A 19,540-nucleotide genomic window follows, 5' to 3' on the forward strand; every position below is an offset into this window, starting at 1 on the left:
TTATGACCAATGTTAAAGTTTTCGAACGGACGGACTGACTGACGAACAGTAAAAAAACTATATGCCACCCTATGACCTTTCACCACTCAAAATGTGCAGCTCCACAAGAAGTAATTAAGAGATTGAATGGAGAAATGATTTATTATTTTTTTTTAATTTTTGACCTTTGACCTTGAAGGATGACCTTGACCTTTCACCACTCAAAATGTGCACCTCCACGAGACACACATGCATGCCAAATATGAAGTTGCTGTGTTCAATATTAAAAAAGTTATGATAAAACTTAAACAAAGGTTCAAGTTTTTGGAAAAAAAATACAATGATATTTGACCTTTGACCTTGACGGATGACGTATACCTTGACTTTTCACCACTCAAAATTAGCAGCTCCATGAGATACACATGCATGGTAAATATCAAGTTGTTATGTTCAATATTGGAAAAGTTATCAAACTTTAACCAAGGTTAAAGTTTTGGACAGAATGACAGACAAACAGAGAGGACAAAAACAATATACCCCTGATCTATCAATCAGAGGGCATAAAAATGATATTGTCCAAATGTGTTTCTGTTAAAATGCTGATATTTTTAAACAGTCTTTTCTTAAAATAATAGTGGGGTAGTCTGGTTATTGCTTAAAAGTTTCATATCTGACATTGCATCCAAAAATGCAACATCATTGAATATGATTTTCCATGTATATTTTACTACACAAAATTTCTGTTTTTGTTTTCTTGTTTTTACTGTACTTTGCAGTGTAAAGCGCACAACCATGGGTTTTTGACGCCAAAATGGAGGAAAAAAGATTTTAAGACATGACAAATAGCAAATCTGACATAAAATGGCTAGTTAGTAGTCAGCATAAAATGTATCAATGTATCACTCGCACCAGCTATTTAAATTGGAAATCTGAGGTAAAGAACAACGCATAATGAACTGTAACCTATGGTATACAGAAGATTGCATCTTACCTATAACTTCCAACACCACTGTTTTCGAATCATTGCCACCAGCTGACACGACATTGCAAGTGTAATTGCCGACGTTGTCCAGACGTATGCCGTTGATGGTCAGCTTTCCGTCCTGACCTATGGTCATGTGACCTCCTGACCCAATGACCACACTGTTTGAGTTCACCTTGTCCTTGAACACCCACTGCCAGGTGACTGCTATACCAGGATCGTGGGACACTCCACACAATAATTCCACTGTGGAAGCTCGAATGAACTTGCCACCCTGGGGCGGTAGCATTATCTGGGTTTTTACTGGAAAAGAATGTCAAATGATAAGATGTTTCAGACAACAACATATATGCACTTTAACTCTTTACCACTTAGATATGCATTTCAACGTGTTTGTAGTCCCTTAAGCACCAACTTATACATCTTTCTTACAAGCTTCAAGTTTTAAAGGCTTAATTTCCAACCCTAAGATAATGACAAGCAGCATATTGCATACAACCTTGACAGTATGAAACTCGTAAACTGTTCTGGTTTTAGCCATTTAACCCTTTAACACTTAGATACGTATTTTTAAACATGTGCAGTCCCTTAGAAAGTTTAATTTAATTAAAACCTGTCTCACTAGATTCAAGTTTTAAAGGCTTCAATTCCAACCCTTAGATAATGATGAGCATCAAACAGCATAAAACCTAAACAGACTGAGAGTTACTTGAATGTGTAAAAATATGTATCTAAGTAGTAAAGGGTTTATTAACACAGTATTCTTTTCAACATTTTGGGAATAGGGCAAGGGCCCTTTGAATTGAGAAAAACAGTGTTAGTTTTACTAATATTTGTGTTGTCCATTTGTCTGTGCAAACAAATGCTTTAAATTGAGAATAAAAATGTAATTGATATTATATTTATATTTATATATATAACAAATATTCAGAAAGTTTCAATTTGTTATTTAAGGTATTTGGGGAAAATATATTTACTTTCTTAGATTGAGAATGGGGCAGAATAAGAGTCCCAAAACTTGACAAAAATAAAAATGTTTTAAATATTATATTTTCAAAGGTTCAACTTTCAGAGCTTGAGAAGAAAATGAACTAAATGTTGCAAGTAATTTATTTAAATAAAATATTTACTCAGATTTTACCTTTTAGGCAGTCATGTAGGAAAACATACTTTTGAGAATGGGAATGAGGCAGATCTTGGCGCAAAATTTGACACAAAAAATCACTGGGACTTTACCATATACGGTGAGCTGAGCAGAGGCTGTGATGAAGCCATGACTGTTGGAAGCATTGCAGGAGTAGAGGCCTGTGTGGCTGGGATGCGCAGACCCTATCAGAAGGTCACCATTGTCCAGTATGCGGCCATCCGCTGGACGCTCATCTTGGTTGGTTTCTGTAAATGTATACATAAATATAAATGTCCATATGCATGTGCGTTGAGTGTGGTTGAGATAAGCTTGTGGTGTCCACAGGCTAATCAGGGATGAAACTTTTCACTTTTATTGTATTTTCCTTTTAAAGGATGTCTCTTTTTAGTGAAAATCTAGTTTGGTTGTAGTCCATCAGCAGTCTGTGCAGGACTGCACATTCGAATATGGGGCAACACTTTCTGCACATGCATAAAGCCCATATTTCCCAAAATGCAACTCAAATACTGGCTTATCACATGAAAACTCACTCTTTGTCCAAGTTACGACAGGCTTTGGTGCACCCCTGGTGCGACATTTCAGTAACACCTCGTTCCCCTCGATAACCGTGACATTGGTAGGTGGTTCTAGCAGCTCCGGTGGTGAGCTGTTGACCTTGAGACGGACGACCCTGTAAGTCTCACCGGCTGCATTCCTAAGGAAACACTGGTAGACACCGTCGTTGTCCAGCAGGATCTTGTTAATGGTTAGTGAGCCATTGCTGTGGATTGTGTATGCACTGGAAATAATGTGTAATTTATGTTTAAGTGAAATTCAATTTTGTTAAAGGTGGAAACATATTGCAGTGAATTATGTGGGCACTGGAGAGAGAGATATTTATTTGTACGTTTTAGCACTTGATCCGATTTGTGTTTATGCTTAGCAAGTTAAAGTTGTAAATTTAGTACACACTGAATAGAGAAATTACAGGTTTTCTATTTTACGCAGAATAACTTGATTATGGTTAGAAGGACACGAAAGGCTGTCAATTAAGTATGCATGGAGGAGAGAACATTCTGATGTGTAAATTAAGCCAAAGATTCACAGTAATATACTTTGTAAATTAAGATAATTCAATCTAGATATGGAAATCACCTGATGTTAAACATATTTCAAACTAAACGTTTCCTGCATACTGACAGGCACAGACTAAATTAATGCTTCTGACCGAAACAAAAATAATTGACTACAAAAATGTGTCTTGCCCATACTCAGCATGTACCTGTCATTTGAGCTGGCAGAGTCTAACTTCTTGGCGTTGAAGTACCAGTGCCGAGTAGGGGTAGGGATACCCTGTCCTGAGCAGCTCAGAGTGATACTCTCTCCATAGTCTTTGAGGGTCTCCTGCAGGAGCGGAGAGTTGACGAACGATGGGCTCACTGAAAGAGATGTGAAACAGTTTAAAGCTAAAAGATGTGAAAAAGTTTAAAGCTAAGAGGTGTGAAATAGTTTAAAGCTATGAGATGTGAAATAATTTAAAGCTAAGAGATGTGAAATAGTTTAAAGCTAAGAGATGTGAAATAGTTTGAAGCTAAGAGATGTGAAATAGTTTAAAGCTTAGAGATGTGAAATAGTTTAAACCTATTAATTTTACTCTGTTGCATAGAAAGCTGAAGGTTTATTGAAAGATGCCCTGAAATCTGTTTCCTGGCTAGAACCAGTACTTGGTGTCTTTTTTTTTTTGGGGGGGGGGGGGGGGGTATTAAGATTACCCCTACAGTGGGGATCAACCTGTGACCTCCTAGTCACAAGGCAGTCACCTTATCCACTTATCCACAGTGAAATAGTCTGGGTTCAAATAATACCAGCCATAAAACATGTGTTTATTTTTATCTTCATTGAAAGATGTAATTAATTAGACCCTAAATAACCAATATTATGACGCAAATTTCCTATTTCAGTATCCCCACAGTTTGGAAAAATCATATGTTTAGGTACAGACAACACTGACTCATATTATTCACCAATGATGATTTACTTAAAACAGTGAACAGTTGATATCAAATGTGATTTTAAATGGATCTTTCATGAAGTCAGCTTTATTTGTACCCACCTATTGGTGGGTTTTTCCAAAAGCTAGAACCAGGAGAAAGTCTATTAAATGAACAGATGTACTGAAATAATTTACTGAATGGTTTCTCCATATGTTTGATGGAGCAAAATACATTTCCAACAAATACCATCTTTTTGTATTAAATATGTTATGTAAGCATATCCTCCATTCAGTATATCTCACTTCAGAGAAGCCATTAATAACAACAACAATTTCTAAAAAAGGAAGAATTCCATAATATTCACAAAATAGTTACTTCCTACATTGTAAAGATTTGTGTCAAACGTATGTAATTTGAAATGAAAAATAAGCCATACTGAAGCATAAAATCTATGTCCTCCCAAGGAAGAATATATGAATGTTTAATGAAATTTGGTAACTCAAAGGGTTCACGCTAAATAAATTGACGCCTGAATCCTTTGTATATATGGCTAGAATTACATATTTAAGACTTCTCATTTAATCCATTATAGAACATATTTTAAAGTCATACTCATGATCAAGTTTCACATTAAAATTCAAGCATGTGTTATAAAAGAATGTAATGCCCATAGCAAATTTGCACTTACAACAAAATGCTTTTACAAATAACTGATGCTCAATCTGAGAGAAAATACTGAGAGCAATATATTATATCTCTTAACTTTAAATAGCTCAGTTATCAAAAGTTTGGTTTGTTTTATGAAATATTTATATTTCACGGGACACCAATTTGGTTACATTCATTTTCTTTCTACATAATTATGAGATCAGATCAAAAAGGTCATAAAGGAGGTCAAAGGGCAGGCGGGTGGTGATGTGCCCCTATTAAGGCCTAGATGGAGCACTCACTACTATACTACATGTTGTATCAGCATACCAAACTACTAGACTCCACAACAAAAATCAATTGTTATAAAAATTGATCAAATTCATCCATCAAAAGTTTAGAACATGCAGCTTATTTATGGGGACGACACTTTCTGCATTTATTGTATTTTTTCCTATTAAGGAATACTCTTCTTGAAAAAAATCTTGTTAAGATGGAAAATGTAGTCCCTGATGAGCTTATGCAAACTGCACAGGCTAATCGGTTACAACGCTTAAACACATTCAGTAAACCCCCTTTTCTTAGAGCGCACCTTTTTCAATTTTGCATCTTACAGTATCTATTACCTCTTTTTCACAGAGCTAGGCTCAAATGTGACTCATTCTGAGAAAACTGGGCATAATGAATGTGAATAAAGTGTCGTCCCATATTAGGCTAATCAGAGACGACACTTTCTGCTTGTATGACATTTTTCATTTAAATGAAGTCTCTTCTTAGCAAAAATCCAATTTAGGCATTAAGTGTCGTCCCTGATTAGCCTGTGCAGACTGCACAGGCTAATCTGGGACGACACTTTACGCACATGCATTATGCCCAGTTTTCTCAGAACACCACACAAATACTCACCATGCACTTCAAGAGTAGCATTCGCAGTGACAGGCTTAGAATCCCCAAGCAGCATGGCCTCGCAAATATAAAGTCCGCTGTGGCTGGGTTTGTAGTTTTTTATGGTCAACGTTCTATTTTTCTCCGAAACAGGCAACAAAAAGTCAATGCTGTCAACGACTTCTGTTTTCACTCCGTTGACCATTCTGAACCAGCGGACTATCAGGCTTGACAATGGCCTAAAAGAAAGAAAGATACAAGGTCAAAATATGACGTCAAGATTAGTGTGAAAAATAACAAGAGCCGGCAAAGCAGGTGCCAATGCTCGGCTGTGGGTGCAGTTTTGAAAAAATTAAAGCTTGTCAAAAGTGACCTTGACCTTTGACCTAGTGACCCCAAAATGGGTGTGGCATGTAGAACTCATCAAAGTGCATCTACAGATGAAGTTTCAAAGTTGTATGTGGAAGAACTTTGATTTTAAAGCCTATGTTAAGGTTTAAGCACGACACGGACGGCAGACGCCGGACAGCGAGCTTGCTTTGACAATACCTCGGGTTTTATCCGAAAACAGCCGAGCTAAAACACAGAAACAACGGACCTGCCAATCCAATTTTCAATTGTGCAAAGTAGATAATCCAAACAGCTGGCGTGCCATTCCTACCCCAATGAACCCATTTCTTATGCATTTCATTTATATGTTACCATACCTATTTCACTTACTAGTTGCAAAAAGGCTTTATTGCTTAAGCCAAACAGTAATGATGCTTAATTTTACATATGATCGAAATAACATAAATGTCTGGTGAAAAAATTCATGATACGACATTCAATTTAAATGTACCCAAAATCGGAACAGGCTTTCCAATCCAGAGGCTACACATCAGAAGCAGCCCTAAAAAAGTTAAATGTTCAGTTTTTATCAAAAAGAAGATTAAATTCACTCAGCAAAGTGTGTGTGGTACCTGGCATTACATATGCACTCGAGCTTTATGCTGTCTCCAACATCCTGCACCACGGTTACATTCTTCGGTCCCACTACGATGCTTGCAGGGACAGCTGTTAACCCAGACTCTGTAAGTGCACACAGATACATGGTAACTGATATTATGAGCCTGGTTCTGGGAAAACTGAGCTTAATGCACACACAGTCTACTCTGGAGTGACACTTTGCACTTTTATGGTATTTTTCGATGACAAGTCTCTTCTAAGTGTTGGTGGAAAGTGTTGTTCCCTGACTACACTACACAGACTTATCTGGGACATCACATTACTCACATGCAAAAAGCCCTGATTTCCCAAACGGCTTATCATGTAATAAAAAAAACGTGTATGTTCATTAATTCAAGGCTCTATTGTCATTCAAAATGAAGTAAATATATAAACAATGATTTGTTATACTGTTTTCAGTTTTAATAATGTATGATTTTTTTTATTTGACAGCTGGCATATGCTTGTGAAAATTGGAAATCTTAACTTTCTGACCATTGATTCATCAAGTTTTGCTTGGAATAATTTTGGTAGTTTTCAACTTTTGACAATGCTAGACACATATCCTAAGCATTTTAGCATTGAAACAACGATGTGATGATACAGTATCAACTGCTGAACGTAGACGTCGTCAGCCAAGCTCCACCTGTCATAGGTTGTTTCGCCCCCTTATGCTTGGTACAACCTCAAGGTGGCGAGGCAGATTGTGATGGCCAATCACTACCTCGTCTACAATGGCTGCCAATTTGGTTTGCTGCGTCTTAACCAGAGCCAACTGGATGCTCGTTCAGCTGTCTTGCCAAGGGCATGGATTGAAGTCTTCCTGACTCTTCCTTCGGCGCTCCAAGCATCTTCCACACCGACTGTGATGGAAATCCTCTGCATCCGACTTCCATCGGAAAGATCCATGTCTTCCAGCCTCTACCTCTGCATACTTCTGCCAGATCCTGGTATTTAGCTTTCTTCAGCTCATAGGCCTCGTCGATCCTCTCCTCCCATGGCACAGTTAGCTCTTCAAGGATCACCCGCTTCGCCGCCTTTGACCATAGCACTATGTCGGGTCTGAGAGTTGTATGGGCTACTTTCTCGGGAAACACTAGTTTTTTCCCTAGGTTGACGAGTTTTGTCAATGTCATAAATAATGCCCCTCAATTGCTTTTTCATATTTGTTCAAGGGCAAATAGGTCAGAAATGTGCAACCACCCAGGTTTCATGGTTTCAACATATTTTAAGCTTCAAATGAATGGCGTGAGAAATGTGACAGTAGTTCGCTCAACGCATATCATTTAATGGGGACAGAAACCGACAGACTGACAGACAGACAGACTTAACAACAGAGTGACTTAAAAATAGCTGCTCCCTGTGGGGATAACATTATTTGGAAGTTCAAGGGCTGGGTAATGCCATCAACTTTTCACCAATCAATTGCTTTTCAGAGAAACAGGTACATTTATAAAATCGCTATCAACACTTCATAGTATTAATGATATTAAAATTGACACATAAGCATTAAAATGGTCTGTCAGCTCATAGATTTTTAATCATGGTGAACAAATACCCACATGGCCTTTAACTTGTACCTTAATATAGGTGTGACTGGGGATCAGACTTAATATGCAGAAAAAAAATAATTTCAGTTAATTATAGTTATAACAACATTACCTGTAACAGTAACATGGTATTGGGGTCCTAACATTTCAAGACCAGCAGAGTGGGTATTCGTTGCCGTAACATGGTAAATTTTGTTGCTGTCTGTTGTGGTTTGATCCAGCAATACTAGTGCACCATCTATAGAGATCTGGTACCGTGGGTCGTATACACTGAGCGGGATTTGATTCCTTGTCCATGAGATGGATTTTGGGAAAGGAACACTTTTAACTGGCGGCATTGGAAGAACAATAGCTTGTCCCGATGATATGCTCATATTGAAGATATGAGAGGAATTTTCAAAGTCATCCATATCTGAAACAAGAACATTCATTGGCTTTTTTAGGCACGTGCAGAGAATTCCAAAATTTCTTACAAGTAATTATGTTTTAGCATGACTGAGAACTGCCAAAAAAAGATTGAAAGTTAAATTCCAATGGAAGTTTTGGTCAGCAATATTTATGAGTTGATTTGAATTTAAACAGGAAATAGGAAAGTAAATCAAAAGCAGGTCACCTGAGAATCAGAATGCAGTGTTAAGGTGAACATACAAAAAAGTTGTTATGAGAATTAAAAATAAAACAAGCAAATTCGTTAAATTGATATCCTCTGCCATCTTTATCTTTACAACCATGAAGATTCTTGTTTGTATCTTAATAAGTTTTTGAGATATAGTCATTATAAAATTATGTGACAGACAGACACAAGGACAGACTAACAGATGGAAGGACAATGCAGAGGATAATAAAAAGCTAAGTATGGACAAATCTATTGAAAAAAACTGTGTTTATGTACATCAGGTAAATTAGGCTGTCTAAAAACTTAAGCATGAAAAAAGCTCTGTTTCACATCACATTTGATAATTTTACGCATGCAGGTCTTAAAATGAAAATGCTTCTAAATGAAATCATGGCCATTTCCTGAAGTTACAAATCTTTTGAAAAATAATAAAGTATCTTACAAGCGACAGTGACAACCGCAGGGGCACTGAGCAAGGCACCCAAAGTGTTCCTGGCTTCGCAACGGTAGTAACCCGTGTCATTGCGCTTGGTATTGGTGAACCGAAACTGGTAGCCTGTTGTACTAAAGTTTGTGATGTACTGGTCGTTCTTCAGCCAACCATACTCGGGCGTAGGCAAACTGCTTGTTTTACATGTGAGCACTTTGTTCGATCCTTCTGCCTGGTACATGTCCCCATTCGGGACCTCACTGAAGCTTGTGGGTGGGAACACATTCTGCTCTGCTAATTAGAAATCAAGTTTGAAGATAATAAAAATTTTAACAAATATGGCAAATTTATATCTGTAAAATGCAGTTATAAATCAAAGATCTTTGTTTTAAACAAACATCTGACCAAATATTTCAGCTTTGATTATAGTGAAGATTGTTTGTTTGTTTTTTGTTGTTGTTGTGTGTAATTACAATAGATTTTTCATGAAAAAAGTTAGGTCAAAGACTCTGTAATATAGAATACCAAGCAAAATAAATGTGAAATTATAAGTTATTGGTAAATAATCAAATACAAACTTAATACATAATGCATTAAATATTTAAATATCTTATAACTGGTTTAAGTCCCTGAATACGGTATACAGAAAAGATTGTAATTATATTAAATATTACTTAAAACATTATTCCTTTTTTAAATATGATACTTGGTATTTGCAGGAGGAAATTATTATATTACATGTTAATTGTAAAATTGTATTTTAGACTCATGAACAAACAATTTGCAGAGATCCGATCTTATTTTGACATGGCGTGGATAAGAATAACTAACTTAGAACAATTTGTCAATGACATGCAAATTGAATTCTCTGTATAGCTTTATATTAAATTGTCAAAATAACATGTAGCACTTGTTTTCAAATAATAACCACTGCTATTATTCATTAAACACAACCAAAAGAGCAGACCTTGGTTTATAATTTAGGCAGCAATTTAAATGCCAAACATTGCCTGCTGATATCTACTTTATTGTTAGTGCATGTATTTGTAACACAAATAAACTGGATATAGCGCAAAAATGGCTTAAATAACAGCATTCTTACCTTTAAATTCGATTGTTTTGCACATAACATACAACTGCTATACATTTGAAAGCAATTGTTGCATGTTATGTACAAAGAGTGCCTTATCTGGTGTACCCAGACCCAACAACATGAATCAAGTCATAAATCAAGTCATTTAGACCCTCAGCCTATTGTGTTTGATCAAGTATAGTTATAATCATCTAGCTATATGATGTTGGCCTGTTTCATTGCTTTCATGTACAAATGAACAACAAATTGAGCCACCTTCTGGGAAAACTGGGCTTAAAATAATGCATGCCAGCGATTTGGGTTAAGCCTAAAATATTTAAGACAAAATGTTTACAGTTGTGTTGTTTACTTTTGGTTAAACAGTCAAAAATACTAGATTGCAGCATTTAATATTCTGAAAATGTTTGACAGAAATGTTCATCACAAATAAGTACACATAACTTTTATTACATCACGGTATACTGTGATTTGTGCTCATGTCTTATAATATATCAAAAATGGAAAAGAAATATGTTTTACTTTAAAATTGCGCTTGCTCTAACAATTGAATCTAGACAGACACTATTTTCTACCAATAATTTAATAAATGTTGCAATCTTTGCTTTCTAAGTAACAGAGTTGAAAACATGAATTAAATCATCTATAGTCTTTTATTTAGCTAAGGAGTAACTTAATTATAATTATGAATGTGGTGGACAAAGCTCAGTTTTAATTCTTCAAGTTATAAATTGATTAATTAATGATATGTCTTAATAGATGCTTAGCAAAAAACTGCTTGTAACAATTTAATGTTCTCAAGTTTTAACTCACAAACTGACTGCTTATTTTGATAACAGCAAATAATTCAATTATCAACGAGAATATGTGTTATCTCTTTTTTGTTAATTAATTTATTAATTAAAGACATGGGAAAGTTAAAAATACAATGTAGACAAACCTAGCATGAAATTGAAAAAAAGTAATGTATTGTGACATCTATAGAGATTATCATCATATTTCAAGTATGTAAGGCCATTACAAAGAATGTACTCAACCTGTGGCTTACATGTCATCATACAAACAAATGTGAGTCATGTAACTAACATTGAATACAGGAAGATATTTTTTTAATAACAAGGGCCACATTGGCCCTAAATCGCTCACCTGAACAAATTTAATAGCCCTAGGCCCAATGGTAATTGACAAGAAGATTTTTAAAGTTTTCACTAAAAAGGTCCTTTATAAGCATATGTTCTATTCTGTGACCATGGGGCAGGGTGAAATTTGACCCCTGGGACATTATTTGAACAAACTTGGTAGAGGACTATAAGATTTCACCACATACCAAATTTGGTAGCCCTAGGCCTTATGGTTATGGACAAGAAGATTTTCAAAGTTTTCACAAAATATGCAAAAAACGTATAAACATGCAAAGTTCAACGAGCTCCTGCGGCCATGTTTTTCGACGAAACAAATTTTCTTGAACAACTTTTTTAGGGTAGCCTTTAAGGATCATCCCTGTAAAAAAATTGAAAATCCGACGAGCCGTTTCTGACAAGAAGATTTTTTAAGGTTTTGACCAAATATGGGCATGGCAGCCAGCTTGATTATGTGACCAAATTTTTTTAACAATATTTTTTTCCCATTACGTAGGGATGCTCCACATGAAATTTGGTTGAAATTGGCTCAATGGTTTAGGAGGAGAATATGATCTGCTCAGGTACGCTAAAAAGTGGACTTAAACATTGAGATAAAAGGAATTTTTGCTTGTTTTGAAGAGATTCCTCTTTTTTTTCAAAATTGACAAGATATAACCGACTAAACAGGCAACCCATGTTCGCATAAGGAAAAGGGTAACTTGGAAAAAAATGGTATCCATTTAACCCTTTACCAATCAACATATTTTGGACTGAACAATTTCTCAAATTCCCATAATGATTCAACCCTACCAGAGCAATTTCCTAAGCAATAATCAACTCCCATTTTAAAGGAAAAATAATTTCTCATCAACAAAACTACAGCATTAATTGATTTCTGGTAGTTAACCCTTTTCCAAACTGAAAGAGGTTGCAGACGACAAATTAAATTATAATGGAATAAGAAGAAACTGATTTAATAGGGTAGGAAGCATTGTGATGACAGGAGAAAATGCTAATTTCAGCAATTTCTCCTTTTATTTCAACGATTTCCACAGTCACAAACATTTGCAGAAAGAATTAACTGTTGTGGGTTAAGGGTTTATGAGAATGCCAGAGTTTGATTATGCAATAGTGTATGTATGGGGGGATATGCTTTGATTTTGGAAGAGTCTAAATTAATGTAAAAGGCTTAAAGACATCATGAATTGAAACAACTTCTTCAATGATGTATAGTTATGCAATTGAAGTTGAAATCATTGAGATACAAGAAATCTTTGCTTGTTTTGAACAGATTTATCTTTTTTCTCAAAATTCTCAAAATATCATCAGCTGATGAGGCATCAAGTGTTTGCATTAGGAAAAGGGTAACTCGGATTATTTTTGTATCCATTTAACACTTTACCAATCAACACATTTTGGACTGAACAATTTCTCATTTTCCCACAATGATTCTACCCTACCAGAGCAATATTTTGATTCAGTGTTCTCAAATGTGGTCTGCAGCAAAGGCATCAGAAGAGAATTGTAATAGGGGAAGGGTTAAACTGGCCGGGAGAGAGAGACTTGGCCTGTAGCCAGCCAATCCTTAACTCTCATAGCACCCTTAATGGTAAAAAAGGGTACACTATAATTATTTCTAAATCTGCCATCTCAAGGGGAGATAATTCTGGACTTAATGGTCCGATGTTGCTCATTTTCGACAGGGCTCGAGTCTTCATTGATATGAAGACACTGTGCAAGTTTGGAAAGAATTGGATGAAAAATTTGGACTTTATTGCATAAACACCATTTTCTCAATTCAAGGGGAGATAATTCTGTACTTCAATGACCAATAATGCTCATTTTGTATAGAGTTCGTGTCCTCACAAAATAGGAAAAAACGAATAAACATGCAAAGTTCAACGAGATCCTGCGGCCATGTTTTTTGACGAATCTAATTTCTTTGAACAACTTTTTCAGGGGAGCCTTCAAAGGTCATCCCTGTGAAATTTTTTGAAAATCTGATGAGCGGTTTCTGACAAGAAGATTTTTTAAGGTTTTTATCATATATGGTCATGGCGGCCATCTTGGTCATGTGATCAAAAAAAAATTAACAATTTTTTTGTCCCATGACCTAGGGATGCTCCACATAAAATTTAGTTGAAATTGGCTCAATGGTTTAGTAGAAGAAGATGTTTACAAATTGTTTACAGACAGACGGACGGACGCCGGACGGTGATTGATCGCTCAGGTGAAACCATTAAATTTCGTGTGGTATGAATTTTCGTGGATTTCGTTGTTCCGCTGAACCACGAATTCAAGTACCAACGATTATTTTTACATTTTTAATCCGAAATCGGTCCTTTCCGAATGTCATTTCCGACATTCTCTATTGTTTTCGGTTATCTGAGATATTTGATTGAGATATGCTAGGTAATACAATATGTTGTTTTCTTGACAAGTGTTTGGTTAATAATACTTTTTAAAGTCTCTATAACGCTCAAAATCAACGAAAATTTTGTTAAGTATTTCGTAAAATAAAGTTAACACCTTAACAATCAGTGTTCCTTGTAGCAATAGCCAAAATAGATGTGGTATGATTACATAGATTTTTGTTAATACACAATGCTTGTTTTGATTTATTTGTAGCAACAATTAATTCCTGCGAATATATCTTTTCATACGACACACGAACACCATGGTAGTGTTCATGTGTCGTATGAATAGATAATGCAAAACAATAATAAAAACGAGTATTTTGTATCTACAAACATCTATTTTACCAGACCACATCTGGCGTTGAAATTTTGGCAATTGCCATTAGGAACACTGATTTTTAATTGGTTAAGTTTATTTTACGAACAATTGTACGCAATTTTCGTTGATTTTAAGTAGTAATGTTACTTTAAATAAAGCACGGAATTTAAACTGTACATCAACGATTGTTCTCTTTTAAGAGACGTCGTCAAATTAACAGTTTGCAGATTTATCACATATGTTAATTAGTGCCAATTAAAGTTAAAAGAGACATAACAGTTTTCACATGTGTATTTTGGGGACCTTATTACTCAATTGTTACTTAGCGAGCGGGGACCCACAGGATCGCCGCTTTTTCGCTCTTGTCGACAATTTTCGGCAACACTTTCAAGCTTCAGTGCACATTAAGCTCAAGCCTTGCTGTCAACAAAGATTAGCAGATTATTCTTCGTTATTACTCTGGTTGTTTTAAGAAAAGTTTAATTATTATGACTGTCAATCTTCCCCGAAAATTTGAAATCCACGAAATTACGTGTCAACGAATTAGTTGTTTTTTATTAAACAACGAAATTTCATACCGACTAATTTCTATACGTTTACAGTATGCCCCAAAAGACAACATTGTAAGATAATTTCATGCCATATTCATTAAGTAATAAGTGTAACTGTCCTTATTCTAAGAAGACAACTTAAGAATACTACATACAATAAAATAAATGATCAGTTGACAATGCTTCAAAGAAGATAATCAGAGAAGAAGGAATATGGCGGTAATACTGTATCAACAAACACTGTGAAGGTACAGTTTTTGAAACCTGACACTGGGAAAGTATAAAAAGTAGAGTTTGGAATGTGGGTAACTACTGATGAGGCACTCTGAACAATTGAACAGGGGTATTACTTGATACCCCATGAAACAAATGCACTGATTGTGGTAATCTGTAACAATGCCTGGTTTGTGTTCATAAAACAATTTGACTGCCTCGTTGCCTTTTTGTCTTCTTGCAACTCAGAAAAGACTACTACTCAGTCACTACTCAGCTATTGTATTTGAAAAGGGTAGTTAGGGTACATATAAATTATGATAATTATTTGTATGTTCCCTTATTTAACGCATTATGAATTAGATTCAATAAACCAAATAATGATATCTTCAAATATATTGTTAAAGCAGGTGTATTGTGTAATATCTTTCAGAAACACAATGCCCCCTACTGCGCCGCTTTGATTGATTAATTTTTGTTTTTTATTATATCCCTTTAAAAAATATTACTTCCCTTGTAAAAATGATCTGTACCTGCCAAATGATAAATAGAAATCCCTTGGATTTGTTTTTTTGACCTTTGACCGTGAAGGATGACCTTTCACCACTCAAAATGTGCAGCTCCATGAGATACACATGCATGCCAAATATCAAGTTGCTATCTTTAACATTGCAAAAGTTATCAGGTTTTTTTTTGGCCCGATTTTATAGCTGAAATTCGGCTATGTTCCCAATCCCAAAAAGTATACTTTTTTCCCAAAATGTGGCAAAAAATTCCCAATTTCAAAAAAAAAAAAAAAAAAAATTTTTTTTTTTTTTTTTTTTTTGGAAAGAAGTCTTATGTGTACTTTATCTCAATTGTAATTCAATTACATCTAACAAAGTATTATATGATTTTTTTCTTTTAATTTGAATGATTGTAAAGAGTTATATGAAATTTAGTATTTCCCTAATCAGTGGACTTTTCGTGTGGAAAAAAGGCTAATGAATTTATTTTCCCAATTTCATGAAAATGCCGATAAAATTCCCAATTCCAAAGCCATGGGCTATCTTCCCAAAAAGTGGAAAAAAAAACCTGGTTATGGCCAATGTTAAAGTTTTCAGACGGACTGACTGACGGACAGTTGAACTGCTATATGCCACCCTACCGCGGGCATAAAAATGGCACAAGCAAAACCAACACATTTTATCCAACAATAATTAAATAATTGGTAGATACAATGTATGGTATTTCTGGACTGGGGCTTTAAACTTACATTGTGGTTCTGTGTATAATTTACAGGACTATCACTAATCCAAACAAAATATATGAAAAATGTCACACACAAAACTTCAATACAACAATTTACATAGTAAAGCATAACAGGGTTTGAACCTTATCATAGCGCATTTTTTCAGTAAATATCATCTGATAACATGACAGAACCTTGTAAAAGTTAAATTTAAGTCAATTATGAGTTTGTGTTAACGTCTTTATAAAGTCTTGTGCCTTTTTACTCTTTAGGGGTTTGTTTGATTTTCTGTTGCATTTAACACGTTTTTAAGTTTTTTGGTTGGAGGCTGATAGTATTCCCTGTTTCTTCTGTTCTGTAACTGTACACTAGAGTGTACCAGGTGTTTCTCTTTTAGAAATTGATTTATCCTGCACTTGGCTTGTTATTTTGGACATCATTTTAATAAATTCACCTTGGGGGTTTAGCTGCTCAATTAATTGCTCACTATTTTGAAATATTAACAACTCTTAAAAAAGCAGCATACCTTCACTTCTTCACAAAATTAGGAAAGATAGCCCTGAATAAGCATCAGAAGCATAGACACACTCTGATCATGTTTCTGCCATACAAGCAACAGTTAATGTTATGTATGTCTGGTATCATATTTGCCCAACACAAATTTCTTCTTTAATTATTCAATCCATGTCCGTTTAAATATGCATTGGCGCTTACAACCAAAGTACTGTGCATGATTACATGTACTTCAAATTTGAACAAATCTGGATCCCTATCCTGTGCTGATTTTGCGAATATATTTTCCTAACAATATTATTTGATCAATAGTTCAATACTATTTTTTATTGAATGGAAGTGTATTTTAGCGATCGTAGCTAATATTACAACGTTGGTTGCAATAGGTTCAAAATGTTAAAAGTATTAACGATTATAATAAATTAAATCAATATTAGCTCATCACAAATGAGTAGGAAACTTAACTAATTAGTGAAAATAGCATGAAAAACAGTACAATCAAGCATAGTTTTGAATTATAGAATGAATTGATCACACTGTTGTTAAAAAAGAATGTACACACAAGAGAATCAATTTAATATAGAAATTGTTAACTTTCACTAAAAATATCAAATCAGCTTGATCAGGGTGCAGGATCACATGACTTTGTGGGGTTCACAATTAAACTTTAATTAACACAACGGTATGTGGTGCTTTATTTCAAATAACTTTTTAAAACAACTTTTTTTAAGAATTTCAACTAGTGCATAAAAGACAGTTTGCTGCTTATGGCAATGAGACATACATCAGAATTACTTTATTTAATAAGCCTCTGTTCTTGGCCAAAATGCAGGGGTTTTATCTGATTTTGGGGAAAGGGCCTGGCCTTTTTTGAGAGGGAAAAAATCGCGCAAAACATTGAATTTTGGGGGAAAAAATCCGCGAAAAGCCGGATTTTGGGGAAAATAAGGAAAGTCTAAAATAATCAATTTAACATATTTTACTGTTTTTAAAACAAATTCAAGGCAACAGATAATTTAATTATGCAATATTTTTCTAGTTTCTACAGTGGATCAGGTTAACTTATATATAAAAGGTAAAAAAAAAATAAAATTTTTTTTTTTTTTTGGAGGGGAAAATGAAATCTATGGGAAAATTCACCAGCTGAGGGGAAAAAAATCTGAGGGGAAAGGGCCGATTTTCGGCGGGTCCCAAAGAAGGAAAAAAAAACCTGAAATGCAATGTATACAGCATTTATTTACGCTGTTATGCAGCATGCAACATGACATTTTGGCACCGATTTCAGAGGTATTCAATTATTTATTCTTATATCTTATTCTTAAGATATCCGCACAAACTGCAAGAAAAACTGTCTTTTGTGCACTGCAGATTTTTGCAAATGCATTTTAATAGCTTGAGATATTTGCAAAATTAAAGTACTTAATGGTGTGCTTAAATTCTTCACTTTGTGTAAACTCCTGAAAATCCTGTCCCCTGTAGATTATACACTTTATTTTAAGGAAAATTATGATATGGTAAGGGATGACTTTAAAATGTTAACCAAAAGACACACAACTACAAGAAAAGCATGTAACTTACCTTGACAAATAAATTCCTTGCAAAAGGTAACCAAAAAATAGATAACAACCGCTGATCGACTTCGCCTCATACTTTAAGATTGAAGATTGCAACTGTTTCCAAATATATTCACACCTTGTCCGAAATGTTTCTTCCGAACTATCATTGCAATCACTGCAAACAATTTTACATCTTTTATGTAAAAGGTTTATCCAAATACCAACCAAATTATAAAATAACTGGATAGTCAACAAAAGGCGTTTACACAATCTTTAAAACGTGTTTCTTCTGTTCGCAGAAATAGTCGAAATAAAACAATACAGGTAAATATTGTCAACAGAATAATTCGATTGTCACCGAAGTCGCCATGTTGTCTAATTACCCGTTTTAAACTCACAATATTCGGCTGATTATTATCAGTATACTTCTTTTAAACCACTGAATGTTTTAATTCCACTTTCAAATAAGAGTTTTGAAAATTCACAATTATAAAACACAGATTAAAGAATATTATGATACACCTTTCATTGTTTTCTAATTTACACTGTAAAACCCACGTGACAATTTTACGAGCGCTGATTGGCCAACGATAGATGAGCAATCGATGAGGTGCGTCGAACTGACAGGTATCTCCTACAAATACGTGGGAAATTGGTCATGCTCTGTTGACCGGGTAGACCCGTCGTTGATATCTGTACTCTTTGAAGAAGTGAAGAATGTTTTAAAATCGAATATGTACGTGTAAATTATAGCACAATGGTTCAAAGATCTTTTTATAACATGTCTAAATTTCAAATTAATATGATTTAATTGTTTGATAACAAGAGGAAAAATTGATTAAATAATAATACATGTATGCTGTTTATTTTTGTGTCAATTAAAATAAGAATGTACATATGTAAGTTACAAATATAAATGTATTAAAAATAAAATTAAAAATATCTTTCTCATTTACATGGTAAACATCGAAACCATTTAAAATGTATTATTTGTTTGCAGAAAAGAGAATGTACAAAAAATCGAAATATGGTCGTGAAGGTACGTTTATTCTTCTAAACAGCATCGGTCAATAGCGAGTGAGACTAACCTCCGCGCAGATAAATTACTCATTTCGTGTGTGTTATTAGTGTAATTCGAAGTTTAAGAAGTCCTTCCGCATATGAGTCTTGATTATGTGAGGACCCGGAGTGTGACAACGCACTCCTCACTATTAATCAAATTTGAATACTTGCCTCAAAAATTATAGCAGCAATTTCCAGCTATTTAATTGTTTTAAACGATTTTCAATTTTGCTGTGGGTAGAATCTTGAGAACGCGGAGGAAACACAACC

The 19,540-nt window shown here is 34.7% G+C and overlaps 1 protein-coding gene across 1 annotated transcript in view; it reads right to left on the reverse strand.

Moving 5' to 3' along the window:
* Positions 1-18,746, reverse strand: part of LOC127869779 (protein sidekick-like) — a 78,045-nt gene extending 59,299 nt beyond the window's left edge. Inside the window, exons 1-9 of the mRNA XM_052412440.1 lie at positions 18,231-18,746; positions 9,210-9,491; positions 8,264-8,563; positions 6,577-6,685; positions 5,636-5,853; positions 3,370-3,526; positions 2,639-2,886; positions 2,198-2,353; positions 971-1,264 (exon numbers count right to left, since the gene is read on the reverse strand). Coding sequence (XP_052268400.1) covers positions 971-1,264; positions 2,198-2,353; positions 2,639-2,886; positions 3,370-3,526; positions 5,636-5,853; positions 6,577-6,685; positions 8,264-8,563; positions 9,210-9,491; positions 18,231-18,300 — 1,834 coding nt within the window. The 5' untranslated portion in view covers positions 18,301-18,746. The remainder of the gene's footprint in view (positions 1-970; positions 1,265-2,197; positions 2,354-2,638; positions 2,887-3,369; positions 3,527-5,635; positions 5,854-6,576; positions 6,686-8,263; positions 8,564-9,209; positions 9,492-18,230) is intronic.
* Between the last annotated feature and the right edge of the window lie 794 nt (positions 18,747-19,540).

This window comes from Dreissena polymorpha, chromosome 2 (genome assembly GCF_020536995.1).
Source record: "Dreissena polymorpha isolate Duluth1 chromosome 2, UMN_Dpol_1.0, whole genome shotgun sequence".
NCBI lineage: Eukaryota > Metazoa > Mollusca > Bivalvia > Myida > Dreissenidae > Dreissena > Dreissena polymorpha.